This window comes from Mytilus californianus, unplaced genomic scaffold (genome assembly GCF_021869535.1).
Source record: "Mytilus californianus isolate M0D057914Y unplaced genomic scaffold, xbMytCali1.0.p SCAF_3, whole genome shotgun sequence".
Taxonomy (NCBI): domain Eukaryota; kingdom Metazoa; phylum Mollusca; class Bivalvia; order Mytilida; family Mytilidae; genus Mytilus; species Mytilus californianus.
Genome location: NW_026262679.1, coordinates 35,005,256 through 35,021,193, shown reverse-complemented (window position 1 = coordinate 35,021,193; position 15,938 = coordinate 35,005,256). Strand labels below are relative to the sequence as shown.

The 15,938-nt window shown below is 32.3% G+C and overlaps 1 protein-coding gene across 1 annotated transcript; it reads left to right on the top strand.

The window, feature by feature from the left end:
* The first annotated feature begins 1,471 nt into the window (after positions 1-1,471).
* Positions 1,472-15,224, top strand: LOC127733463 (uncharacterized). Its single transcript, XM_052242819.1, has 6 exons — positions 1,472-1,657; positions 9,047-9,218; positions 10,208-10,387; positions 12,036-12,293; positions 13,215-13,527; positions 14,376-15,224. Exons 1-6 carry the CDS (start codon positions 1,519-1,521, stop codon positions 15,135-15,137), a joined length of 1,824 nt encoding a protein of 607 aa, XP_052098779.1. The 5' UTR covers positions 1,472-1,518; the 3' UTR covers positions 15,138-15,224.
* The last annotated feature ends 714 nt before the right edge of the window (positions 15,225-15,938 follow it).

The window sequence follows — 15,938 nt, the reverse complement described above, 5'->3', positions numbered from 1 at the left end:
TATATTCGATATTGAACTATAACAAATCAAAATTGAGAATGGAAACGGGGAATGTGTCAAAGAGACAACAACCCGACCAAAGAGCAGAAAACAGCCCAAGGCCACCAATGGGTCTTCAACACAGCGAGAAAATCCCGCATCTGGAGGCGTGCTTCAGCTGGCCCCTAAACAATAATGTATGCTAGTTCAGCGAAAATGGACGTCCCACTAAACTCCGAAACATATAAATGAACCAAAATTAAAAAAAACATACAAGACTAACAAAGGCCAGAGGTTCCTGACTTGGGACAGGCGCAAAAACGCGGCGGGGTTAAACATGTTTTGTGAGATCTCAACCCTCCCCTATACCTCTAGCCAATGAAGAATAAACAAACACACAGCAATACGCACAGTAAAACTCAGTTTAAAAGAAGTCCGAGTCCGATGTTAGAATAGGTAACAGAATTCATTGATGATTGATCGTTGCTTGCTTGTTCAACATTCAATTGCAAATAGTTTATGCATTTCAGGACAACTTTCATATCCAAATGAATGGTTCTTTGTGCATTTACTTTGTATTTCTAATGTTGGTCTTCCTAGACATTTATTCCTTCATTTGCCGTGATTTAATCAAAATACATAATATATATATATATGAGAGGCATGTTCATAATTAGGGGAATGATTAACCGACTTTTAAAACAATCTACTCGCTCTTATTTTGAATTAAATATTAAAATTTTTTCTTTGCATTGAATATAATAAACAAATGTGAAGTTATGCTTCAGAATGATATCAGCATTTCAGAGGCCATGTCAATAAACATTGAGCTTCATCCTATACAGACCTTAAATGTTCCTGAAAATAGATTTAGTTTTAAATGCTCTTAAATGAATTGTTATTTCATAAAGCATATGTTAAAAAGAAAAAAAACAAATCAATCAGGTTCAAGTTTTTTTTCTGTAACATTCATTACATGCAACACATCAAACATCAATTTTATAGATGTAAAAAAAAAAAAAAAAAAACATTGCATTCAAAGCTCAGTGCTTGAGGACATGTCCTCCTAATATTTCATTAAAGTTAATAGCATATATCATTTAATAACCAACAATGCAACTCTCTCAAGATATTTGGTTTATTTCCTCTTAATAGACTTAAGCCTGGCTACTTGTTTACTACCCCATGGTTATGTATAATTGCAATAAAGATTTTACGATGATTTTTTTCTTTGCAAGAAGGTACAAGAATAGATTCTTCATTGACAAAATGGTATAAAAATAAACGTTCAGACAGAAACTATAAACTTATTATACTAACATAAACATGTGAATAAAACTACACTTTCTTATGATTGTATCTGATATCTGTTTGATATGGTTTTCAAATTTAGATGAACAGGTCTGATAGTACGACGTACGCGTGCCTTCCAGACACTACTTAATTCATCTGCTTGTTCTCCTATCAATAAGCGATTGTTTTAGTACAAAATCATCCATTATTTTTTGAATTTTCGTGACTTATTTCATTTTGTTAGTAATGTCTCTGGATTCTATATTACGTTTGCTAGCGTTCCTGGAGTTTTCTGTCTTGGTTAGTTCAGCAGTGTTTTCTTCGAATGAAGAATCGGCGTTGGACAGTTATATCAATAATCTCATTGGATGTAAAGATATTCCTGGTAAGGTTTTATTATAACACTAGATTAAGAGAATTATAAAATATAAAAAGAAAAAAGAACAAGAACAAGAACTAAAAAAAACAAGATAAAGAACAAGAAAAAAAACCACCTCGTTCAATCAACCGAATGTTTCCAATATTGAATGTGAATTAATTTGACATGTTGAACTTAACTAACACCGACACAACTCAGAATGCATCATTTTCTATAATATTGCTTCTAGTACCAATAACTGCTTGGATACTTAAAAGTAGAATAAGTATACAAATTTACGAAAGATATATATATGAAAAAATAACATACTTAAGAATTATACTCAGTTTTATGACATAAAAATGTTGAATGTTCGTTAGTTTATATGGCATCTTCGTGTTCAGCACATTCAAAAAGTATACCACGAAAACACAAGTTGTTAGCAGTAAATAAACTTTTATAACAATTCAATTCAATTCAAATCTTTATTGCCATTACACCATACATTTATATCATGTGACACAACATATCAAAATAAAAATAAACAATATCAACAAGATCATTAATATACATAATGAAAGTAATTATTTCAAGAGTCCCCTGTCCTCAGTTCTATAGACTGTTTAAAAAAGGATTCGAGCTTATTTACCCTAATGTGTAATCTTGGGTTGAGTATATATGTAATTTTATCTATATCATTTAAATCTGTAAAGTGCATATTCTCATTTATCAAAAAATCAAAATAAAGATAACTATCACTTATAAATATTCATCCGTGTGTTGTAGGAGTATTTTATCCTTCGGCAGTGAACGGTTTATTTTCATAATATAAACATTTCTGTCTGAACTTTACTATTCAATTTGGTGGTTCTTTTATATTTGCTTTTAGAAAAAGGGAGCTGGCTTATAATTTGTTTTTCTCATCCAAAATCTTTTCCGAGTGATTCTCTCCTCCCTAGATCAAGCAGTGATGTGGTCTATGATGATAATAGTCAGTCATAATTATAGCAGCCATATTTTCTTTGTAGATTATTCTTGAGATTGATAATTTCTTTGTAATCAGTGAGAGTTTACATTTAAGATAGATAAGTAGTATGCATATGTGTTTTGCCTTCCTTGAAGTGTTCATTCAATTAAATGAAACCAATGTCATATAAATGTAATCAATTCAGTTTTTTTATTTAATTCCCTTTTTAAATATAAATACAAATATTAACTTTCGATGACCTCGAGAGCTCCCGAAGAATAAAACAGCTACTGTTCTTGTTTATTCTTACAGGACTTCGATGGAAATAGTCACGTTTTAGAACACATAACAATATTTAGCGCACAACCTGTTTTTACTTGTTGGAAAAAAAAATTGAACACAAAGGCCATTTCTCTACTAAATTTAGTAGTATTTTTTAAAACAATTTTGGAGAACGAATAAGATTTTTTGAAATCCATATCAAAAGTACTAAAAAGATACAAATACCAAAAACGACATAATTATGTTTCAGAACGCAAAACCAAGGCAATCAATTTAATTTAGTTTGGTACAAATGTGATTGACACTCCTTACGGGGTATCAATAACATAACTATAATGCATTTTGATTTGAAATAATCAGATTACATCTAAAATATCTAATTTTATCACAAATATCCGGTATACACGTACGTTCTGTTTTAATACGAAGAATTAAACAGCTGACAATATATGAATACATTTATTATTATTCCGCGAATACCACAGTAGAACAATTGTTAGTTTATTTATCCCTTTGAAAGAACTCGCGGTTGATGAAAAATAAATATTTACAATAACGATGAATACTGGTTACTAGTATTTTATTTCTAGAATTTATGATTGATATAGGATGCAATGTGGATAATCAAAATAAAACTTCTGAATTTGTGGCTCTAGAAGGATTCTAGAAGCACATTGTTTAATTAACCTTTATCAACAACATTCAAAGCCAGAAACGCTACTAGATATTAGATGAGCGGTAAGTTTGAACTGCTGCGATTAAAAGATACTTATTCTGTTGTTGTTTATGTACACGAAAAATAAGTATCGGAAGATACCTATACATTTGTAACATATCTTTAAACACACGTAAAACTCGATAAAAGCGTTAGCAAGCATGATTCTATATCGAGAGAAATAACTGTTTATAAATAATGTGCGTTCGAAGCGCTTTTCTTGTTTTACCTTCATCAGGAACGCCGAAAGTCAAACAATGGAAAGTCAAGGATGTAAAGGTACTGGAAAAAGTGATGAGCTATATGAAATAAAAAATTATTTAAAAAGAATACTACTAGTAGCCAGATACGTCTAAGATCAAATTTGTCGGAGGAAGTTGGAACCTAAGTTTCTAAATACTATTTACATTTATGAACGGGGATTAAAAAAAAAAGGAGAATTCAATTTATTATGTTAGTACCGAAGCACTGACTACTGAGCTGATGATACCCTATGGACTAGCAGTTCACCGGTAGAGGTGTCGACATAGACTAAGTGCTAGTAAAATAAACTAATTGAGTACTTTTGAAACAGTCTTCAGAAACTGCAAGCATACTTGATACAATAGAATTTAGTGTGTGTTACTACCAACTGTGTTTTTAGATGAACTTTTATTTTGATCTTTTTTTGTGTCTTTTGTTAACCGTTATTAGTTATGGGTTAATTGTTTATGGCAAATGATCGTGCTTATTTTTGGTAGACTCTTTTATATTTGTTAACACTCCTAGAGGAAGTGAGACGAAAAACTTGATAAATTTTCCAGATACTTGCTATTTGTTTAAGCGGTTTGTTGGCATGTAGGAGCATTTTTATTTAGATTTATTTATGTGACATTGAAGTTTATCCAACTTGCATTTATCAAAATCTACAAATTATTTTTAAAAATCTTCTCATTCAACAATAATTGAATAAGAATTGTGAAAACAATTTTACAGCTTAAGCACTGAAATCCTCAATTGGAAAAGATATTCTCTAAATTGTATAAAAATTAAAAAAAAACAACATAGGAGTTATTGTTGTTGTTTGTTCCGACATGCATTAAAATAGCCAAAATAATATTTGACGCAAAGTTTTATAGATTACCGGGTATTATATAGAACTAAACACAATTTTTGAATCTATTTCATTTACGTTATATAACTCTTGATTGAGACGAACACTTTTAAAGGTAGAGAACTGAATACTAAAAAATAGCTTAATTCTGGCATATGTTTATGTGCCTGCTTAGATCCTGATCAGTTATATTTAGTTATGCATGTATCTCAATATGTAGTCCTTTTGAAGGAATGTTGCAGTATGATAAATCTTAGTTCTACTCTGTAAGATGCATTACTGGCTTTCTAGGAAGCATAATGTTCATATGATAAAGACATAATCTTTTGATCAGTTTAATTGAGGTCTGGAGCTGGCATGTCAGTAACTGTTAGTAGTCCTTTGCTAATTTATGTTGATCATTGTCATTTTGCTTAGTTTCTTCTGTTACCTATTCTAACATCGGACTCGGACTTCTTTTGAACTGAGTTTAACCGTGCTTTTTGCTGTGTGTTTATTTATTCCACATTGGCTAGAGGTATATAGGGGAAGGGTTGAGATCACACAAACCATGTTTAAGCCCGCTGCATTTTTGCGCCTGTCCCAAGCCAGGAACCTGTAGCCTTTGTTAGTCTTGTGTGTTTTTTTAATTTTGGTTCATTTATATGTTTCGGAGTTTAGTGTGGCGTCCATTTCGATGAACTAGTATACATTATTGTTTAGGGGCGAGCTGAAGCCCGCCTCCGAATGCGAGATTTTCTCGCTGCTTTGAAGACCTATTGGTGGTTTTGGGAAGTTTTCTGCTCTTTGGTCGGGTTGTTGTCTCTTTGACACATTCCCCGTTTCCATTATCAATTCTATTATATTTGTCTCCGACTTGTCGAAGTTAAAGACAATAAGTATGTTGACCTCAAGATGTCAATTGAATACGATTAATATACTTTTATTCATATGAAATAGTCTTCAATAAACCTATGGTATTATTCGCACTTATGTTAAAAAGTTATCGTGTAATCTATTTGAATTTTTATTATGTGTAATTCTTTTTTTCCGTAACTCACTACCATAGCGATCAAACAGCTAAAATATGAAATTTCGTTCAAATGTCGATGAATCGAGTAATTTCACATGGAAGGTACATGTATCAGCATTTGTTCATTTAAGATACTTTTTTCGAAGTGATGATCAGATATAATATAATACAATTTATTCTAACCACCCTGCAGTTTTCAGGATAACTATATTGAACTTTGATAAAAAGTTGATACAAGATCAATATAAAAAAATGTTGCTGAAATTTTGTTTGCTTTTGATTTGAAATAATTGACTGTGAATAGAATAAGATTATGATGATGTTAAAACACCTTTATTAAAAATATGTCATTGTGTGTAGATTCTTGCACAAGTCAATTGGAAGCAATGTTGGATAGTTGTGAATAGAAAAGTGTATATATATACAGCTACTATTTGAATTTACATCTCAAATTTTAAGGATTTCCTGAAGTAACTTAAATCAATCCACATATTCTACAGGAAAACTTGGTTTTGAAGAATATCTTATTTTCAGAAGTTTTATGAATACCTGAACATACTCTCAAAAGAACCAATTTATATGAAAAAGATATGTAGATATAAAAAGATACCAGGATTAAAATGTTGTACGCCAGACGCGAGTTCAGTCTACAAAAGACTCATCAGTGACGCTGGAATAAAAAAAAGTTAAAAAGTTGAAAGGAATTGAAGACCCCAAACTTCGAAACAAATGTTTCGCCGAATACATCTAAGGTAATCTATTCCTGGGGAGAAAATCCTTAGCATTTCGAAAATGTCAAAGTTTATAATAGGACAGTGTAGGATAGCTGGTCAACACAATGAATACAATTTTCAAAATTGTACCATATTGCAAAGATTTAGATGCTATAAGCTTGAACTATTAAAAACAAGCCAAACAAAAAAAAAAAGAAAAAAAAAAAAAAAAAAAAAAGAATTGAAATTTAATAATTAACATACATTTCTGTTAATGAATCTTTTCCGAAAATTCAGAATATAATATCAATAAACACAAACGTCAAGTATTTACTGATTGACATTTTATTTATCAAATCAATCTCTTCTTAAAGTCTAACTTTCCACTATATGAATATATTGCTATACTAAATATAAGCAGAGACATATAAACCCATACTAAAACAGTATAAAATAATTAACATAGTAATTAAATTTCTTTTATGATTATTGCAAAAATATTAATTACGTTTTTTGTTTGCTGCAAGGATTTAGAATCCTAGAGAATTGAAACCATGCAAGTTTTTTTTCATTCACTACCGTTTAAAATTTAGATACTAACTTATGTGTATACGCATCCCTGCTCGTTGGTGCTCATATGTTGCATATAATTGTCATAAATTTATTCACTGTTCAAACCTGCGGGACATAATACACGGATATAATTATATTCTATTAAGGATAAATTTAGTCTCAGTTTAAACTTAAAAATTTTGATGAATATTCTCTTGGTCTGGTAGTATCTATTAATGAAATTACATATTTTTGACAGAAAAATCCTTTTTTTTTAATTATCTTTTTGCTTTCTGACCACTGACCGACCTTAGATAAATATTGATAACAGAAATATCGTTTTGTTAATTTTCTTCATGCTTTCCGACATTTTCCCAGGCTATGATTGAAATACAAAATATCACGTGATAAACGTTCAGAAATAATCAGTTTATTCTGGGATATTATATACTAATAAACTATTCCCAGGTTTATTGCCTCAATGCACAACAACACGCTGTATTAAATACTACACACACAACGCGTACGGGGACCGTCTCAAAGCATGAATTATATAATTGCGTTATCATTACACTCTATATCTAATAAACATTCGCATTCGCATTATTAAAAACAACTATGTTTTGTCAAAAGACAAATAGGTTCTAACATATAAATGATTTTTTGACTTCAACCTAGTCTTTATTTTTTTACTGTCCGATCCACAAATGAACTTTGATTGTTGAAATATACAATGTCACGTGGTAGCCTATCCATAGAGGGACCGTACCAAAGAAATAGATAACTGCCTGTGTAAATGATCGAAATTGTTCGAGAGGTTCCGAGAATCTTGTTTCCGGAGATATCCGAATGGTCCATAGAAGCTACCAAAACTTACCAATATATATAGGCGTGAACCCCTCAGGGGGTTCACGCAAAACTATTACTAATGTATAGACAACCATAGTTTACCGATGTATATATGTTCCGGACCATATGAGTATTTGGACCATACGCGTATGGTAATGACCATATGCGTATATAACTCATATGGTCCGACCATACGCGTATGGTCATCAGTCCGATGTATATATGTTCCGGACCATATGAGTATTTGGACCATACGCGTATGGTAATGACCATTTGCGTATATACTCGTATGGTCCGACCATACGCGTATGGTCCGGGTAAATAATATGATGCACGCTGAAATGCTTATTTTACTGTAAATTGTATAAGGTATGAAATTAAAGAGTTTCTTGAAATGAAATGTTAACTTGTTCAATCATATGGTAATCATTGTTATATGATTAATGAAAAAAAGTGAATTTTACTCACTAGTTAAAATTATAGAAAAAGGATTTTACATGTTCATTATCGATTTTTCCTTACGCAACATGTGTATGTCGACTTTGGAAAATTACTTCAAAAAATCTAAATGAACAGTTAAAAAAAAAGTCGATTGTTTTACGACAGGTACTTGGGGCATTGGATCCTCTTTTTTGGTTTAATTTTTTTTAGTAAATTAAATATTCAGTCAAATTAGTTTTATTTATTAAATGTGTTGTTGCTCATATTCATACGATCGTTCATTAACCGTAGTTTATACATGCTGTCCCTCTATTTTTATGTGCAGAAATAAGTAGAAATTAGAATAATGTTTTCAAACTTATCTAAACAACGAGGGAAAACACACAAAAAAGGCCCAAAATACCTGTGGTTTCACTTATTAGCGAAATATTCGATAGGATAAAGGCGATACACTAAGATTCAGACAATATGTAAAAGATAAAGGATTTCAGTCAGTCAACTTGTGCCAATTTTGGTTTGGAGAACGAGTGGTGTGTTCCTCCGAAGGAAGTTAGAATTTATTCGAAAAATACCTAAATGGTCTAAATACTCATATGGTCCAGCCCGTTAATAACCAAACGAGTATATACTCATATGATCCGACCATACGAGTATGGTCAGACCATATGAGTATATACGCGTGTGGTCCAAATACTCATATGGTCTGGAACATATACATGTAATTAGTAGCTTAGTATGAGGTTTAAAAACGCAGCGGCGGAGGCTTTAATTAACGAAATTCTGATTTTGCAGGCCTTGGATTAGCAGTTGTAAAAGATGATGAAGTCTTTTCCAAAGGATACGGATTAGCTGATATAGAAAAACAAACACAAACAACCAGTTCGACCATTTTCTGTGTGGGTTCAGTAACAAAGTCGATGACAGCGATGCTCCTAGCTCGTTTGATATCTTCTGGCAAATACAGGTACAATTTAATAAATGCTTCTATCAGTACCATTCTGAAAAAAACTCCGACAATTCAGAATCAAAATCAACGACTTTCGAAATATAGATTAATGTATTTTTTCCTCTTTGTTGGGCTTTAATGTATCATCATTTGCTTACAATTTACGAATTGATTGTTGTTTAATATACAATACATTTACAAAATTTTGAACGACTTGATGCAAGCTACTATACATGCTTCTGTGATAAAAATATCCAGTTTGGAAATTGTTGATTTTCAATACCTGTATAGAAACATTCCAACAGCATCTGCATATGCGTATCTTCTTTTTGGTTTTATCAACAAATATTGGTAATTACCTGGATACAAAAATAAAAAAGAAGACACGCATACACAGGGGCTGTTGTAATGTTGGTACGCAGGTATGGAAACAAACTATATACATCCAGATACTAGTATATACATGTATCTATATCTCGCAAAATTGATTCGATATTCAGGGGCTTGCGTTTCTGATCATGATTACCTTGATAGAGGATTGCTGCTAACAATAAAGTCATTCAGCCAATATTTCTAAATGTAAAAGTCTTACGGACATCATACTGATTTTGTTGACTGTTACTGTATATCTGTTTCACATATGACCACTTGTTCAACCCTCGAGACTGTCCTCTTTTCCTCGATTGTGACATCGCAAAAGGCGATTAATCACCTAATTTTTACATGAGCATAACGTCAGGTGCCAATAGTGGAGCAGGATCTGTTTACCATTTATTAACATAATACCTGGGTACAACAATTTTTTTAATTGATTCATACTGTGACATTTTAAGTTTTCTTTTTCAAGTATTTTAGTAACTGCTATTTGTATTCCCTCCACTAATGAATTCCTTTGAATTTTAAAGCTATCTAGCTGATGATTATCAACTACAATCAATTTATTAAACAAGGTATTGAAACTTATACAATGAGTTACAACTATGAGCTCACTATTTTTTTCCCTTCAGACTTCGCTGGACCACAAAGATAAAAGACGTATTAGGACCCGACTATACATTTATAGATGATTGTATTACAGACTCAGTTACTCTAGAAGATATTTTGTCTCATCGCACAGGATTGGCATCGGCGGATCTTCTATTACAAGCCGGGATTTCAGATTCTTTTACGAGAGAGCACATGATGAAGTAAATATTCCCCTCTTTAATTGAAATGGTATACATTTGGTAACATCATGGATGATTAGATAATGAGTTAATGCTAAGATCTGCTAACCCTTTGGAGCACCTGAGATCTCCCCGGTTTATGGTGGGGTTCGTGTTGCTCAGTCTTTAGTCTTCTTTGTTGTGTTTTGTTTACTGTTTGTCTTTTCGTCTTTTCGTCATTTTCCTTTTTTGTCATGACATTGTCCGTTTGTTTTCGACTTATGAGTTTGAATATCCCTTTAGTATCTTTCGCCTCTCTTTTAATCTTTAAAATGGGTTGATAATATATCAAGAAAAAATATTTGTGTTAAAACTGTAACACTTAACCTATAAAGAAACATCGTAGAAAAAATAAATAGGCGTCAATAGTATTATAGATATTTGCATTTTTTTTCGAAAATTCAATTGTTTCAAGTTGTATTGTATCAAGTGTTTTAACATAAAAGTTAAAAGATTACATGTCTTTTTTGCTGCATTTGAAAAAAAATTAGTATCAATATACTACCAGAAACAATAGAATGTAGGCAGGCATGATTTAACATCAGTAAATTATAAAGACTTTTGACCATGCTTATAGTAGTAAGTATAAGTTATCTTTGACAATTGGCTATTGTGTCGCTGGTCCTTGTTTTTTATTGTTGTCTATCATACTCGTGTTATAGAGTTAAGTGTCGTCCTCTGATGATCCAGTTAATTGAAGTTTGCTTAATGTCCAGTGGCAACTATTTCATGCATATTCATGACAAGACCACATTAACAATTACAATGTAACACAAAGGGGAATCTGAAGGAGAGAGGAATGGGACAAATGATGGATACTGAACTGCCACTGAAGGGTATGATCGATATGCCCTGACACAAAACAACTTCGAAACCCACATAGTTTTGTTGTTGGGTCCATTAACCTGAAGAGAGTGTGACCCTTACTCTACACGAGACATCGGATCCTATTCATACCGGACGTTACTATTGCGAATTTAAACATCCTGCAGAGCCAAACGGAAGCCTAACATATAAAGGGTTTGACTGTCGGAACGGGAAAAGTATAGAGATGACCATATTTCTTTAACCCAGTCAACTATTGGGGTTAGTTGTGAAAGAGGGGATTTTGAATAGGAAAAACGAGTTCACCGACCAAGCCACTTGCCTGTGTTAATTCATTTGATTTTGTGGATTGATGCGAGTTATGAATTGCAATCAGCGGATTTGTTTTGTATTATGTTTTACATTTTGATGGTTCATATTGATATGAACTTTCATAGTGAATTATTTTAAACGATAGTTCATTCTTAATCTTTGCCAATAATGAAACAAAATGAGAATACCATGGTGAAACATACGTATATTTATATATGAATATACTATTAACACTTTATATTTCGTACGTCCGAAGCGCTTCTTTGTATTGACTTTCATCGGGAAAGCTCAATCTCATAAATTTGAAAGCCAAGGATGTATTAATACTATTTTAACACATGAAAGGTTATATTACCAAAATCAACTTATCAACTTTAAGAAAAACATGTTATACATATGTCATTACCGAAATCCCAGTAATATTTATAAGTTTACAACAGACACTAATACAATCTTTGTAGTTATGAACTATAAAAGAACTACTCTATTTCAGGAATCTTAATTACCTACCAAAACTGCAAGAATTTCGGGATTCTTTCTTTTATAATAATATAGTTTACATTCTCGCGGCACATGTAGCTGAGAAGAGAGCTAATAAAAGCTGGGAACAATTAATGAAGGAAGAATTACTAGTTCCTTTGAACATGACGTCAACAGTAATATTAGATGATGGAAATAATGAAACGCTGGCTGTTCCCTACATTGTTGACAAAACTGGAAAGCTGTACAAATCTGACGAACGACTCTATAGGTATATGAATATTAATACTGTCATCAAAGTAAGCTAGAAGCGAACATTGCAAATTAGACCAAATTCACAATTGAACGTCTGTGTTTTGCACGTTTTGATTGGTTCTTTCAGCTATTATGGTGACATCGAGACGACTGCGAAAAGAAAAAAAAAACAATCAGTGGAGCTTAAATAAAGCAGGTTGAAGGTCAAATCAAACACGAAGTTGAAGAGCATTGAAAACAAAAAAATAAAAAGCTGTGCTAAATACGACTTAAGCAAGTATATGCCTTGTTGTAGAAAACAAATTGTGTTTCGAATATTTCAAGAGTTTTTTAACCATTTTACTGACAAAGTTAAAACTGAAACAATAGTTGATTAAATGGACGTTACATATATGATTTGGTCTTATTCAGTAATTCACTAACAAATTACTAAACATAAAAAAAAACAACTTAAATGCACAAAGCGAAAATCATGGAGCCGTTCATATCTTGTTTTATTATCTTATTGTGTTTCATTTTTCGGGCTTCGTTATGCATTTGCAATAAAGTGATTTCATCCAAAAATCACACACAAGAATGTGAAACATAAGCAATTAAAATGAATCAGTATTTCGAAGTGTTAATCTGCATGCACACAATTCAATGTTTTTGTTTTTAACCAAATTCATACTATAAAAGTTTTACATTTTGTACAAGCTATAAGTGAATTTCAGCCACATTTTGTTACTAAGTGGGATTTGTACAAACACTTATATATATTCGCAGTCAAAATACAAAAAAAAAAAAAATCGCGTACGTTTGTTCAAATTATAATTTGTCAGAAATAATCACTTATACACATCATATATCTTTCATTTTCGTAGTACACAATGTGAATATTTTAATTGGAATGAACATACAAAACTCAATTGGATAATGTCAATTGAAATGTTTGCAGACTGCACCCTTTTGGACCGTCTGGTAGTATTTGTGCATCAGCTGATGACATGACCAAATGGTTAAATTTGATCACATCTCAAGGAAAGATTGCTGAAGGTTCAAAACAAATCATTACTGAATACGTCTTCAACGGACAATTCAATATAAAAAGTGTTCTAAATACCATGTGGGCTAACGCATACAGTTTGAAACTACCACAGTTCCCAGTAGCGTTTGACACATTAGGCTATGGATATGGATGGTTTGTGTCATATTACAGAGGTAGGTGTAGTAAAGTTCCTAGACAAACACATGGATATAAATCTTTTCGGTAATTAATTGTGACTGATTGTTAATAGATCTCAGAAATATGTTGTAAAAGAACGACAAAAGATAGAGCAGATACCAAGTTGCTACCGTTGATGTTAGGGAATAAAAGTCAAATCCAGTGATAATTCTCTTTTGGTAATGTAACAAAAGAGAGGCGAAAGACACCAAAGGGATATTTAAAATCAAAATTGAAAGTGAACTAACAACGCCATAGCAAAATACGAATAACACAAAGACAAACTACAGTATACAAAACACAACACAGAAAACTAAAGACTGAGCAACAAAATGAGAATCCTTCCTAAAACGGGTCGTGATCTTAGGTGCTCTGGAAGGTAAAGCAGATCCTGCTCCACATATGGCACCCGTCGTGTTGCTCATGTAAGTACAAACCCGGTGATAAGTCTTATTCGGTTGGTCACATTCGGGAATTATTTTTTCGAAGGGATGATTTTATCTTCTACATTTGAAACTCTTGATTTAATAGCAACCCTTTATCAAGGAAATCAGGATAGAAAATGCAAGCCCTGGAATATCGTATCAAGTGGGAGATATGTGCTCCATATGAAGGCACAGCTGGAATGTTGCTACCTAGTCATGAAAAGTTCACATTACGGAAGCTGAAATCATCTCTTTTGTCGTAAAGTTTTGTTCTCAACCGACCCTCATTGTCAATTTCTAGATGTTAGTCAAGGTATGAGGCAGACATAACTGTATCTGATGATGTATCCTTTATTTGAAGTTCGATGGGATAGATGCGTTCAACATAGTCACCTATCGACAAAATGAGGACGTGATTGATGTTTTGATCAGTAGACAATATTCGTAATTCATATGTTTAAACCAATGAAATTATGAGGACATTTTCATCAATATCGTTATTTTACAATTATTACGAGCATTTAAGATCCCAAAGTGCACTTATGGAAAAAAAATCAATACACATAATACACACTATTCTCATATTATAGGTCACAGAGTGCTCCATCATTCGGGATCATTGTATGGTTATAGCTGTAAAATAACATATCTTGCTGACCTCAATAGTGCCTTCGTATTCTTCACAAATGGGCCAGGAGAAACTAAATTCGACGAAACTATTGAACCTGTATTCTTCTATATGTTAGATTTAATTTTGGGTTATCCGAATTGGATCAATGAAACAGCAGCATGTCCCTACCCAGCTCCTTGGAGGAATCGCCGCAGTAAAAGATCTACTGAAGACGTTATGTCGATTTCTGGTAAAGAACTAACGGAAATGGATATGCATACTGGTGTGTATAGCCATCCGTTGTACGGAAGTGTGGCTATAACGAGAATCAATAACACCCTCCATATCAGATACGGTTTAATATTGACAGGCAAACTTATTCCAACGTCATCTTCCTTTCAACTTCAGTTGTTTCAGCCTTTGCGTGATGTCTTTCTTTCTATCATTAATGTGTCTTTTCAAAATCTGTCGATTCAGAACAAATATCAAAATCTTGAGTTTGTATCCCTATTCGAGAAATATACCTTTTCAAGGGTTGATGGCGATGTCAGCGGTTCCAATACAGTACATTGTCAACTGAAATTAGTTTTCATATTAATAATACTGATGCAATATATTTGAAGTTTAAATGTCAAATACATGTAGTTTAATAGTGTTAGAAGAATCGTTACCTTTTGAAAGTCTAAATCAATTCTTCAAATAACATAAAATAAACATGAATGAACGATTGACCTATTAGTTTTTAAAGCCATGCGAGACACAATTGGCCTTCAACTGTTGACAAATAACTACACCTTTCTTGAAGCAAAAAGCACAAAGAAACATGAAGGTACTTGGAATGATATAAATTCAATTCAAAGCGGCAAGTAATCCAAAAAATGCTGTATTGCAAGAAAAACATTACCAAGTAGATTTATATAAATTTTACGTTGAATTCATTGGTCATATCCTAATCTTGACGAAATGACAGACGTTTGTTGGCAAGGGCACGCCAACGTTTCGTTAATTTGAAGTTGATACCAAGTACACCTTACCCATTATCATAAAAGTAATTCGCAGACCAACTCTGAAATACAAGGAATGGTTTTATGAATAAGGCTCAATATATGTAATGTTACAATTATACTGAATACTAATCTGACAAATATTCTAAGAAATCTCAATTTGGGCCCATTCAACAATTAAAAATGTCCGTCTATTCACATTGTCGACGGATTAAATAGTATTTAATGAAATTACATTTTCTTGAAACAAGAATGCAAGAGACCATACTTCTTAGTTTCATTTTGAAAATTTGAAATTATCATCATTACTTTTATTTAGAAAATCTGTAAACCTGTTCTAGTATCAACAGGAAAGCTGGTGACAAAATATATCTCCTTCCAAATTGAGCTTTCTAATGATTGGTAATTCTCTGCTAGA

Bases quoted from the DNA above. Each gene is read 5' to 3' on its own strand.
- LOC127733463 (XM_052242819.1), top strand. From the start codon at position 1,519: ATGTCTCTGGATTCTATATTACGTTTGCTAGCGTTCCTGGAGTTTTCT. The intron at 1,658-9,046 runs GTAAGGTTTTAT...CTGATTTTGCAG, and splicing joins TGGATGTAAAGATATTCCTG to GCCTTGGATTAGCAGTTGTA. The intron at 13,528-14,375 runs TAATTAATTGTG...TTAAACCAATGA, and splicing joins ATGGATATAAATCTTTTCGG to AATTATGAGGACATTTTCAT.